This window comes from Lepisma saccharinum, chromosome 7 (assembly GCF_977018435.1).
Source record: "Lepisma saccharinum chromosome 7, izLepSacc3.1, whole genome shotgun sequence".
Classification (NCBI taxonomy): Eukaryota; Metazoa; Arthropoda; class Insecta; order Zygentoma; family Lepismatidae; genus Lepisma; species Lepisma saccharinum.
Genome location: NC_139235.1, coordinates 48796543 through 48810509, shown reverse-complemented (window position 1 = coordinate 48810509; position 13967 = coordinate 48796543). Strand labels below are relative to the sequence as shown.

General features: G+C 39.3%; 1 protein-coding gene across 2 annotated transcripts in view; it reads left to right on the top strand.

Moving 5' to 3' along the window:
- Positions 1–13967, top strand: part of LOC145989846 (endoplasmic reticulum lectin 1) — a 94287-nt gene that overhangs the window by 5380 nt on the left and 74940 nt on the right. For both annotated transcript variants that reach the window (XM_083125298.1, XM_083125297.1), the window contains exon 2: positions 8140–8229. In XM_083125298.1, the coding sequence (XP_082981424.1) occupies positions 8140–8229 (90 nt within the window). The remainder of the gene's footprint in view (positions 1–8139; positions 8230–13967) is intronic.

Below are 13967 nucleotides of genomic sequence, written 5' to 3'. Positions count from 1 at the left end.
TGTAAGACTCTTCAATCGTGAAGATTTTTTCGTCCGTGAAAAGGATCCTCCTGTAGCCACCATTTACGTAATGCTGAAGGAGTCTTTTTGTTTTCTGCTCCCTCTGGACCTTAAGCTGTGGAGTGAGGAAGTGACGACCAGTACTTGGCTGATAAGCGCGGAGTCCTAGGTCACTTTGGAGCACACGCAACATCGACATTTTGGAAATGTTCAGCTCTCGAGCCATCACTGCCTGTTTCCTGACAGGATTTCATCGAATACGCACCGCCACTGCTTTCACAAGCTTCTGGTCCCTCACGCTGCGAAGTCTACCTTTCTTGGGGGTGGTCCTCAATTGTCCCTGTGTCACAGTATCTGGTGATGGTCCGATGCACGAACATCCTCCTGATATTCAGCTTTTTCAGGGTGTTGAAAATGTTCGATGGTGATTTGCCAACTTTGTGCAGTGCAATTACTGCCACACGGTTCTCGTATACACCCCACTCCATTCAACTCACATTGAAATTCACCTTTCCGCTACCACAGCCAAACACACAATGGTACTGATTGTTGTTTGATCCAACATTGTGGGGTTACCTTGCCAACCAGTGTTGCCATCCCTGTCTAAAGTTTGTAACAGAATTTATGATATGACTAAGTACAAGCAATGGGTTTTGATGGATTGCACACAGATGAATTTGTTGAAGATACATGTTGTATTGACAAACAGCAATCTATATTTTTTTTTTTCTGAACATAATAGTACACTCATGCCTGACGAAGCTTTGTGACATGTACGTGGGCAGATCGAAAAGTAACGCACAATAATTTTTTTCGCAAAAAGTTTAATATGTAACAAAAACCAAACAAATCACAAATGAACTGACATCTTTGACCTACTTTTCTACATAGTCACCAAGTTTCTCAACACATTTCTCCCATCGTGGTACCAGTTTCAATATGCCCTGTTCGTAGAAGTCCGTTTGGTTGGAGTTTAGCCATCTGCGGACTGCTGATTTCACTTCCGCATCTGTCGCAAAGTGTTGGCCGGCCAGGAATTCCATCTTGGGACCAAACAGGTGAAAGTCCGATGGTGCCAGGTCCGGACTGTATGGTGGATGCTGGAGCACCTCCCACCCAAATTCGGTGAGTTTCTCACGAACAGGAGCAGCAACATGGGGACGGGCATTTTCACGAAGAAGTTTGACACCATCAGCATGAATGTTGCGGCGTTTGTCACGAAGGGCACGACGCAACTTAACCAAAGTTTTCATGTAGGCTGCAGCATTCACAGTGGTCCCGTGTTCAGCAAAGTCCACCAATAACACACAAAACATGTCCCAGAACACTGTCACCTTAGGCACCCAGCGAGCACTAACTTTACGGAATTTCAACGTGTCATGAACAATGTGGTACACCGCACCATAGGAAATGTTGAACGTATGCGATAAGGTTCGCAGGTGCACACGCCGGTCGTTCACAATTGCTGCCTCAATGGCGCGGATATTCTGCGGAGTTGAAGCTGTAACCGGCCGCCCGGACCGTGGCGAATCACTAAGGTTCACACGGCCCTCTTGAAAGAATGCACACCACCTGGAGACATTGCTACGGTCCAGACAGTCGTTCCCATACACGCCACGCATGTCCCTGTGAATTTCACTCGGTGTATGGTCTTTGGCTCACAAAAATCGAACCACACTTTGCTGCTCTTCACACGTGGACGACAGTAACATGCGCGCCATGTTTGTTTCGTAGTTCAGGCTTCTCTCGCTAGAGCTGCAGAGGGGAAAAAAATACCATCTGTGGTGCAAACTTCAAACTCTCTCGTCGTACAATTTCAGCATTCCAGCTGCAATATCTGGGGAGAAAAAAAATATTGTGCGTTACTTTCCGATCTGCCTAGTATTTTTGCTGAGAATTACTAATTTCTTTTGCAAGTGGAGCACAAGGATTCCACCGGAACAACTCCGTTGCAACAGTTCATCCATTTATAGTTTACTACAGTAACCCCCCGAGCTACGTAAGTAATGGGTTCCGTAAACCTTTACTTAAGTCAAATTTGTAAATTGCTTAAGTGTAACTACGTAAGAAACTGCAATATTTATTTGGAAGAAGAGAAATAAACTTTTACAGACGTGGTTTGACAATGACTCAAAAGCTTCAATATTCATACCAGTAAGCACAGACATAGATGTGCGCAAGGGGGACAATTGCCCCACTTAATCATGGCCGTCTGCAGACTTTTCCACGGAGGGACTAACAAGTTATTTTTCCATGGGGCATATTACCCGGATAATAGTGTTGCCCCCTCAAAAACACCACTTGAATTTGAAATTGTCACATTCAAACATCCCCACTATAATAATTATTTTAAATTGCCCCCCCCCCCAACCTTTGACGGCAATCAATTCTGGGGGGCAAATATTGAAGTAAAATTGATTGAGTTTGTCAGGGCGCAGACCTGGAAAACTGGGAAAAGTCAGGGAATTCAGTCTTCAATGACTTTTTGTATTTTTTTTATTTATTTATTTATTTAAAGATATCGTTATGGAACTCTGCACGGGAACAGGAAATCTCGTTCGTAAGTTTCGGCCTCAACTTTTAGGCCCCTTTTATGCGCAACACAACCACGGCGCCGGAAACCAGTGATGGCAGGAGGAGAGAGAAAGAAATTTCTCTTGCCCTGGTTACCGGCGGGAATTTTAAATTCGAACACACTTTGGAGGAAAATTGTTATAACTCCGGCACTATGGGAGCAATCTACTTCGGATAACTTTTGTTTTTCAGCTAAAACATCAGCGCATGCAACCGTGTACAATTCAGAACGCTGAACCGAGGAAGGGGGTTTGGGGGGGCGCGACACCCGAATTTCAATGAAAAAAACATAAAAATCTGGAGGTTGCCCCCTCTTCTCCTGCTATTTTGGGGAGAAGGCACGAACTTTAGTATTCTTTTCAAAGAATGGACATTTCTCAAGAGAACGCAACATGTTTCATGTTCTTGGGTGCCATACAAGTTGAATAATAAGCCAAAATGTGATTTTTTTAAAAAAAAAATTTACAAGAAAGAAAAAAAGGTAATTTGCATTTTTGAAGGAAAATTGTTATAACTCTGGCTCTATGTGAGCAATCTACTTCAAATAAGTTTTGTTTTGCAACTAAAACATCATAGCATGCAACCGTGTACAATTCAGAATACCGAACTGAGGGGGCGCGACGACCGAATTTCAATGAAAGAAACAAAAATCTAGAGTTTGCCCCCTCTTCTCCTGCTATTTTGGGGAGAAGGTGCAAACCTTAGTATTGTCTTCAAAGAATGGACGTTTCCAAAGAGATTGAAACATGTTTCATGTTCCTGGGTGCCATACAAGTTGAATAATGAGCCAAAATGTGAAACTCTGTTCGGGAACGTGGCATGGATATGTTGCGGAGAGGAGGGAGGTTGCTCTACAATATGAATTTCAAAGGCTTGCTCCAGACCTGTGTCAGAGTTTCCACAAGAAGAGCTGCAGATATGCTGCTCTAATTTTGTTACTCTTCTCGCTCACTTCACCTTATTTAATGTAGCAGTGCTTACAAAGGTTTTCTTTCACCAACCTGATGTATTACTGGAATTTTCACTTTCCATATACTGATTTACACGAGGGGTGGACAGAAAGTAATTTCCAATTAGTAGGGACATTGATTTTGATTTTTCGCAAATGCCAAAACTGTGAAAAATGGTAATTGCTGCAAAGTTTTGTTTAGGAATGTGCAGTGATGTATGGACACATTTTTCTCCCGTTCGAAATATCGAAATAATGCGAATTTGGCGTAAAATGCGAATTGGCATTTTTAGCGATTTTTTTTAAAGAAATTTCCTAAATCAATGAAGAATTCCATTAAATCCAACCTTCTTGTCTTTTCTATACCATGTTTGTGTACATAGAACATGCAAGTTTTCCAAAATTTTACTCAAGAGTAAACTATAGAGTTATATGTACATGGAATAATTCCGACAGCCACATTAAATCATGTATTTCCCACGATTTTTTCAACTTCTATCAAAACCATTTGCATCACAGAGCAAAGTGGCAGGGTTCTAACAGGAGATGGAGTGTGTATCTACCGTCACACGGGAGCCACATCTTCGTATTTGTCATTCAAGATATGTTTTGAATTACCAAGCTAAGTGCGCACCATCGGCATTTGTCGAGCGAGTAATAATGGAGCTCAGTCATTAGGGCATCTGACTATGCGAGAGACCCGGATTTGATCCCCTGCGGCGGAGAACTGGGATGTTTTCAATCTATTCAAACTGCTCCGGTGCCCACCCAGCATCATATGAAGCTGGTACCTGGAGAAAACTTTGAGGGATAAAGGTAGCCAGGAGTGTGGTGCTGATCACATCACCCCTACCTTCAGCCGTGATCAAGAAAGTGTGGGGCCCTAACTCCAAACCCCTACTATACACTTTCATGGCAAAGTGCAGGGGAGCACTTTACTTTTACTTCCTTAAAAATCTGTTCCAACATATCAAACTCTCACGAAAATATGTAGACCATGTGACATACAATTTAAAATAATAGTTTAAAAGCACAATGGAATATTACGTTTCGGTATCTTTGGCAGATAAATGTTCTAAAACAAAAACGTGAATTTTGGGAAACTTGACACTAACAAGTCAAAAAAAGATAATGCCAATTTTTGGTGCCATAATATATTGGTATCTGTCACGTGAGATTGATTGATTTTGGTGTGTCCACTTCTGGTCATTATGCAGCCTTCAGTATATATGGGGAAAATTCCATTATCTAAAATCCTTACCTTAAAATTAAAAAAGGGGGTATGGAAAATAACTTTCAAGATATCAAACTCTCACGAAGAGGTGTAGGCCATGTGACTTACAATTTGATACAGTAGTTTAAAAACACCATGAAGGTATAATTTCAGATATTAGCCAGAAAATGCGCTAAAATGAAAATGTGAATTTTGGGAAAAATAACACGGTATAGTAAAAAATAAAAAATAAGAAAATAAACCAATTTAAAAAAAATAACAAAATATCAAGGTCCCTACCGATTAAGCATAAATAAAACAAGAATATCAGTTGTAATTTATTGCATTAGTAACAGTGAGTCCTAACCTAATGTTCGGCCTAATCACCACCTTTGTTCTGGCATTTGTCGTAGCATGGCACTAAATTTTGTATGCCCATGGCATATGTGTCTGACAGCAAAGACTGGAACTATCTCTACCGCAGTGTAGCTGTCAAATTCTTGCCTTGCCAGAAACTTCTTCAGTTAAACAAAGAGATGAAAGTCTGTACATTCAAGGCCAGGGCTGTACAGGGAGTGGTCCAAGATCTCTCACCTGAAGTGATGCAAAGGGCCCGTGTGTACTCAGCTGTATGGGGTTGTGCACATTCAATTGGCCTTCCGTGAATTATCTGCACCATCGTCTGACCATACTATCACTCATGACGTCCGGTCTGCACACCTCACATGATTGCTGGTGGCTCTGTGCCAAATTCTGAGCGTGCAATGTAGGCTACATCACAGTCGGCGGGAGACTGTATGAGAGCTGCAATCTTTAACCTAGAACTGTCCAAAAACGGCTGCATTGCAACTGTACCAGATTACAGTTACATGCCACTTCTTCCTGCCTGCATGTGTGTGTGTCGCTCTCCGACCACTAATGATGCATATAGGCACCATTGGAGCTTTTTTCAGGATTCCCCTTGTATATGAACTTTCAGAAGTTTTTATTATTAGAGTGTTCCTCTTTTAATGTGTGGTTAGCTAAATCAGATACCTATACAATGCAATTCTATAAATTCCTTGCGTTAAATTTCTAATACCTACATACCCTTTTCGTCAGCAATAATGGTATAACTGCATGTTGCCAGTTTCACAGTACTTCACTTGGATATACTGTACTGAAGCAGAAATCCCATTGATAATGTAAGGAAATATGACACTTTATTTTGTTCGATTCAGTTATTTCACTTATATGCAAGATTTAAGTTGTTTGCTTTACAGAGAAGAGAGAAGTAGTTTTATGCATTGAAAAATGAGTCCGCACTCATGGTTCTTGCAAGCAGAGGGTTCCAAACCTCAGTGGAAATATCAACTATAATACCGAGAATGTATAAAGAGACTGATAAATTACAAGTTGTATTTCTTAATCATTCACTCTTCACTCTTGGCTCTTATCTCATTTAATTTTAACTTTAAAAATAATCAAGTATTTTATTTTAAACTTACTGGGTATGACAAAATTCCATAATCCTTCCCTAGCTTGTGAATTGTAATAATTTTCGAAATTGAATATTTTGCAGTTTGAATTCAAATCATAGAGAATAGAGAAATTAAGTAAATTTCATAGAAGATAATATTGGTACTTAACAAAACCATACATGAATCTGTGTGAGTTTATTATTTGTATTTGCAAAAACATCGATTTAGTTTAGTTTGTAATTGTCAGGGAAAAATGTAAATTTTGTCCTGGAAAAGTCAGGGAATTTCATTTCTGCTTGTTTGTAGCCACCCTGGTTTGTGTTCTAAGTCCACTTTATGCACAGTATGGCTAATCGGGACTGGACCTACAATTTAAAGTGGGATCCGAACCACTATGTGCCTCTACCGAGTATTGAACCTGGGACCCCTTGGTTACAAGGTGACGACATTACCACTACGCCATCAGGGAGGCCCTATTGTAGTAAAAGAAAGCAAGCCTAGCAGAATTTAAGAGTAGCTGGACAAAAGGATATTGAAGATACTTTTCACGTTTATCTTGCATTATTTCTTAAAGATGGCTAAGATTACCTGAAGGGGGCAATTGCACCCTTGATTTCAAATTTTATTGTGAGTTGGCCCTGGGCGTCGAACGATCAAAATGAAAGAAATTGTAAAAGAGAATGCCTTGGTGCCCCATGAAATTTATGGTGCCCTATTAAATCAATATTGTTTTCAGTTTGCAAAAATTTGGATCTAAAAACTTTGTACTACATACTTCAGATTATTGCTGCTAAACAGTTTTGTCTTAATTCCATGAACAATTTTTTGGAGGAAAAGGAGCACACTCATTTCAGAGATTAGTTATGTCATTTTTGCTGTTGGTTTGTTGTAAGGCGGATGAGTTGATTATGTAATGTATTTAAATAATATGTTTGCATATAAATACATACACACACACACACACACACACACACGCACACATCGATGAAATAAAACTAAAACAGTGAGATAAAATGATGTTTCTCTTTTCTAACTGAACTTTCATCAAGGCTTTTGTCCCCCCCCCCCCCCCCAATCAGAGGGTCTGCGCACGCCTATGATCACAGAAATGTGGAGTCTAAAGTGTTTTCTGCATCTGAGAAATTTGGTACATTGTGTTAAAATTAGTGCAATGTTGAAAATGTACTGTTTAATTTTTAGGGTATGGAAGATCTAAATGAAGGTGGATTCATTTAAATCAAAATTTTAAATCACTTTAAAGAAATAGTTTATAGAATAATTACAAAAATATACTTATTCATTAATATTGTTTCAAGTGACAAAATATTACATTTTTATATACTCCATGTAACTTTTCTGACACCTTTAGACAAATCACGGTGATGATGATGAATGATGATACGATGAAGTCTGTGAAGAGAGAGACTCAAAGGAACCCATGCACAGGCTAGAATTTGAATCTCGAACAGTGAGTGAAAATATTGTGGGTCATCTATTCAATGTGTTCAATGACTCAAGCAGCCTAAAAAAGAAAAAAAATAATATGTGGAAAAACCCTCAAAAATTCAAGCATAGCCATTTGGTAATATTTGTACAATATTTTTGGGCAGTTTTCTAACTTTTAGACATTTAATTCAAAATAATGACTGGCTTCAAGAACCACAATAACAAATTAAAATTACAATATGAAATATAATCTTTTCAAATTGAAAATTATCAATCAGTCCTTGAAAAATTCTCTTCACAAGTAACTGAAATTGGATTTTCAAAAGTTTGTACAAATTGAAAGAAATAGAAAATGTATCTTCTAATCAGAAATAAAAGTTATATTTTCTATTAATGAACATTTCTGGGTGCTCCCTTGAACAATAGTTTGAGAAAATCTCTGATGGAGGATTGTTTCTATCTGCTGGTTAGTTCTTAATATCACAAATATATTTCAGGAACCACCCGACGTGGAACCATTGTTGGTGACGTCAGCTAACAGTGAGCAGTACAGATGTTTGCTACCACACTACAAGGAAAAGGAAAAGGTTAGTTACATCCTACATTTTTAAATATGTCGGGATGTACAGTTATGTATTGTAGTTCAAATTATTGATAGACCAACAATGTTGAAATATTTCGCCCACAGCAGATTTAAATGGAGTACCAGAAATCAATACACATGTGCCAGAACTGGCAACGACGTTACACTAAACCACCGGGAAGGCTACCTTTGTATGGTTGGTTGTATGTATGGTCTCCTGTGTTTTGCTCATAAGAATATATTTGCTGAGTGCTCCAGTACCGCCTCAGTTTTTACCCTGGGTAAGGAGATTTTAGACACACCCATGGTGATTTTTTATACATTGTAAGGGGCTTGGCCTCATATAATACAATGGGTGAAAATAGCCTAAGTGCTGACAAATACAAAATGTTAATTTCAATCAATAACATTCTTCCATGAACATCGGTAACAATTAAACAAAATTAATGGCTATTTAATACAACAACAAAAACAATTTTCAACAAAAATACGTTAGAGTATTGAATTTCATCTACTTACGAAAGTGAGTATGTATTCGTTGTAAACTACGTTTCGGAAGCTTTACTGCTTCCTTCTTCAGGTGGTCGTATTTTAGGCTCGGAACATCAAGCCACGTCGGAGAAGTGTCATGCGAGGATACTAGGTGAAAGGTTTGGGTTGAAAACACTTCATCGTGCTCGACATATACAAAATTAAAACTACCTTTGTTAAAAACCCTTAAAACTCTCTAAAAAACATGTTAAAACCACCACCACGGTGTACTTGAGTGGCCGTTGAAAGTGTGCGAGCAGCTGGCACCATGCTACGGAGTGGAGGGGTACTTCCCCTCCCAGGAGAGATCCCTCCCCTCCTTTTTTTCCCCCAGTCGTCACCAATCCAAGGAGAATTCGCGTTCCACTTTGGCTGCTTTCTTTACCTCCGAGATGACATGGAAACGTATCAGGGCACTTTTGTCATTCACATTGTCCCACTTTTTAAAAAACCTAATCCATACACCATCCAAATTGCCATCGTCCCGGTGCAGTTTATTTCTGTTTCCCGCCCAAATAAGTGCCATTTCGTATACGTTCCTATCCAATTTACTGTTACTTCTTTTGATAACAACCATTTTTATTATTCTATGCCCACTGTTTATTACATGCTCAGCAAGCCTCGTTTTCTGATCCCTTTCTTTGATATTCTTATCGTGTTCACCCCATCTAATACACATGTTCCTGCCGGTTTGTCCAATATATTCCATACCGCAGTCGCACTCGATCCTATAAACCCCTTTTTGTTCATCTTCGGAATTTTACTCCCCTCTTATAATCTGTGAAATGCTTTTCAATATTTCTAGGGGCTTCCGTCCCGCATTTCACACCATTCTTTTTCACTGTCTTTTCAATTTTCTCCGTGAGTCCTTTACAGTACGAGATCCCAATATAATGAACTTTAATATCCAACTCTCCCTCTTCAAATTTCTCCTTTCCTAACCTGCTATCAGAATCGGAGTTCTCCTTCGCAATATTCTTCCTTTCTCTTCTGGCTAACACATTTATTTCATATTCGGAAAATCCATTCTTCAATCCTGCCTCTATTATCCATGATATTTCCTTTTCTTTTTCCATGGCATTACTACATAACCACGGACATTTGGTCTCTTAACTCGTGAAGTGATGGTGTCCTTGATGTGTTGACCAGATGTTAAGATCCTCTCCCCGAGCTCTTCTTGCGAGTTTACCGGTGTCTTGTCATGTGGCTCCAAATGTAAAAGTCGCAAGGCTTCAAATCGGGGGATCAAGCTGCCTCTGCCAATCCATTTCTTTGGGTAATTTTCATCCAGCTACAGTCGCACGCCCAGGCAGAAGTATGGATGGGCGTATTCAACAATAATTTGATCGAGCCATTTTTCCTGCCCCAAATCTTAAAAGGCATCACTTATGAACATTTCTTGAGGAACGGGATGGCAATGTTGTTGGAGGATGTGCGTCTAGCAACAAGACGTGACATGATTTATCAGCATGATGACTGCCCAGCTCGATCCCCTGATCGATTTGAAGCCCTGCGACTTTTACATTTGGAGCCACATGACTAAACACAGGTAAACTCGCAAGAAGAGCTCAGGGAGAGGATCTTATCAGCTGGTCAACACATCAAGGACACCATCACATCTCGAGTTAAGAGACCAAATGTCCGTAAAAACCTGCGTGCCTGCATTCGTAACGGAGGTGCCTACTTTGAGCAAGACATATAATGTTCTTTAATTGTATTGTTCATTGATTCCATTCACATGAAGATGAATGAAATATTATTTCTTGTACACAAATGTGAATGTCAGCAACATTTGTACCTTGTTGAATAGCAGATGTCACAAGGAAGTAATTTAAGTAATTTGTACGCTTCGTGTCATACCATTTTTGTTATTAATACGTTGCTAAGTAAACTAAGAGTGCAATTTTTTATCATCACTTGTAAGTTTAGACCCACCTGTTACTTACATGTGATTGTTATTTGGGAAAAACTTTTTTCAACGAACCACTTATTTGTTAGCTATCAGAAAACGCTGAAATAAGTTCCATACAATGAGCATTTTTGTTTCAATTCATCTTTTTATGTGGAAAATTGTCATTTTTTTTAAAAAAAAACAATTGAAATTCGATTATCTCGAAAACTACTAATTTTCGGATGGGTATATGTTTATATACAGGGTGACTGGTAATTAGATGTATTCCCTGAAAGGGGTTAAAGTAGAGACAATTTGCAATAAATTTGACCATATGATACCCCGTCCGAAAATTAGTTGTTTTCGAGATAATCGAATTTCAATTGTTTTTTTAAAAAATGACAATTTTCCACATAAAAAGATGAATTGAGACAAAAATGCTCATTGTATGGAACTTATTTCAGCGTTTTCTGATAGCTAACAAATAAGTGGTTCATTGAAAAAAAAGTTTTTCCCAAATAACAATCATATGTATGTAACGGGTGGGTCTAAACTTACAAGTGGTGATAAAAAAATGCACTCTTAGTTTACTTGGCAACGTATTAATAACAAAAATGGTATGACATGAAGGCGATGTAATTGCTTTGCATAATATCGTATTTTTACATTTCATAAATTTTAACAATAGTTGCCTTTAATTTCACGTGAATATATTACAAGAAAACTATGGCTTGCAAGACTATTTAATTGCACAATGTACACGTTTTGCATAAGACCAATTACAATTTTTGTCCAGAAAAAATCTGTTTAATTCACAAGTGTTCAACACTTTGTATTAGTGAGTTATAAACAGTGACCAGTACCCATGGCTTTCATTTTTACGTTACTCTTAGATCTTTTCACATATTTAATCATATTATGGTATAATGCTATATTGGCATATTTTTATATGTGGCTTTCATTTAATTATATAATTGCTTATATTATGGTAATATTTTTGCATTTTATTCGCTTTGTCGAATAAATTTTTGAGAAGAAAACAATGGGTGCTAGTTTGTTAAATGTATATTTATTCTGCAGAAATTAGGTGGTATATTTTGATATATTTTATTGAAATTAATATGGAGTAACTTCCTAGGTTATAATTAGGGCTCGGAAGTTGAAGACCTTAAAATAGCCAAAAAAAGACCTATAAAAAAGACCTAAAATTATCAATAAAATAAACAAATAAAACCCCCCCTTTTTCTGGCCTACATGACCCAAAATTAACATATATTGGGCCTCGTCTTCGGACACTATAAAAAAAGAGGATTTTTCCTCAACTTCCAAGCCCTAGTTATAATGATGCTCGAAGGTTTTCTTTTTCGCCAGAACGGGGAGATTTGTAGCGATTTTCGGTAAAAAACCTGGTTTCACACCTAGTGTTATTTGCGGTTATTCCTCTTTGTTTACGAAAGAAAAGGGACGTAGTTCATGAAACTTGCTATAGGTGGCAGCACCTGTCATGCTATTCGGCTGCTTTCTTTATCACGCCGGTTGGCATGACGTAACTGGACGTGCCGTGCGAAGCAAGCAGACTCAGTCGACACACAGTTCAAATCACACATCAGAAAGGTAAAGGTAAAAAAAAAAAAAAGGTAAAGTGCTCCCCTGTGCATAGCACTACGCCATGAAGGCGTATAGGGGGTGTGGGGGTAACGCCCCACACTTTCTTGATCCGGTCTTGAGTGGGGGTGATGTGATCAGCATCACGCCCCTGACCGCCTTTACCCCCCAGGGTTTCCCCCAGGTACCCATGTTATTCGACGCTGGGTGGGCACCGGGGCCGCTTCCATCGTTAGAAAAGTTCCCGGATTTGAATCGGCCGGGGATCGAACCCGGGACCTTTAGCATGGTAGTCAGACGCGTTACCGACTGAGCCACCGCGGCCACCACATCAGAAAGGGGCAGTAGGAATTGCCGTTACGGCAGTTCAAATTGTATCGCATGGACTTCGCTATTTTTGGCAAGAGCGATGAAAGGGGACTATAATTCATACTTTTTATAAGCAGCGTAAATGAACTGATATATATGAACGTATGTGAGAGTCCAGATGCATGAAGTTTACGCGTGGGCAAAAACTCGAAAAGTTGGTCAAATTCTTCTTGGCGATCAATGTGTCTGGAATAAGCATTGAAAAAGGACTGAAGGCTAACCAAATTCTACAGGACGTCATGCAGAACTTCTAAAAGGTATGAGAGTTACATCTTTGAAGTGTGCCCACAGTATTATGTTACATAATGCGATCTCTAAAAGTTCCATGGTGCAAGTGATCCCCCCTACCCCCATGAACCTATTTTACATTTGAGTAAGGTTGCAATGATTTTGTGAACTGATGGTGTATGTTTGAATTTCTTTGCTTTAGGAGAACCAGAGTGCCGCCATTGCATTGACTGCTGCTTCGACTCTCCAGTGGTGTACGATATCCACGTTTCATCCCACGTCACTATGTGTGAAAAGAGGTCATCCCCATTCTCCCCCCAGCGGGCCAAAAAATCACGTGCAGCTGTCCTTTGCTCTTTGTGAGCGTCTGTGAGCATTTTTGGTACCCACCTTGCACACAGTTTGTGATACCCCAGGTTGTCAGTCACAATTCGATGCACTGTTTTCAGAGACACTTCCGGAAACTCTTTGGCGAGTTCAGATATTGTGAACCGGTGATTGGAACACACTTTATTGTTTGTTAATGCGTTCCACCAGACCGTCCATCTGAACACTAGGTCTTCTGCTACACTCATCGTCATGGACATTTGAACGCCCTTCCCGAAACTCTCTGCACCATTGCCTGACCTTCCCTTCACTCATCACTGTCGGTCCATAAATGGCACACAATTCCCGATTAATGTCAGCTGCATTCTGTCCTTTGGCGTTCAGATTCACATTTGGTGGGATTTTGTATTCCGGCAGCCATTTCACCTTACTGCTACTTGCACGTACCCAACCCCACTCTGACGATTCTATCTCTATCTCATAAAAATTGCACAAAATCGACGGTGGGGATTTTTTTGTCAAATAAAAGTGTTCAGAATTGTAAAAATTGTTTGAGTTTTAAAATTTAATTTTTTTGGGTTTTACCCATTGATTACTACAAAATGAATGTTTTCTGAGGCCTGTACCTCATTTAGCAGCTGAGATAATCAATGAAATATTAACCAATTTTCCGAAAAACTTAAATGTTCAAGATTTAGGAACTCTGAAATGGTTAGGTTTCCTTCCTCCCTCCCAAAATTACATGTGTGTGTGTGTGTGTTGTGGTTGGCGCTGAGAGGATACTGATCACT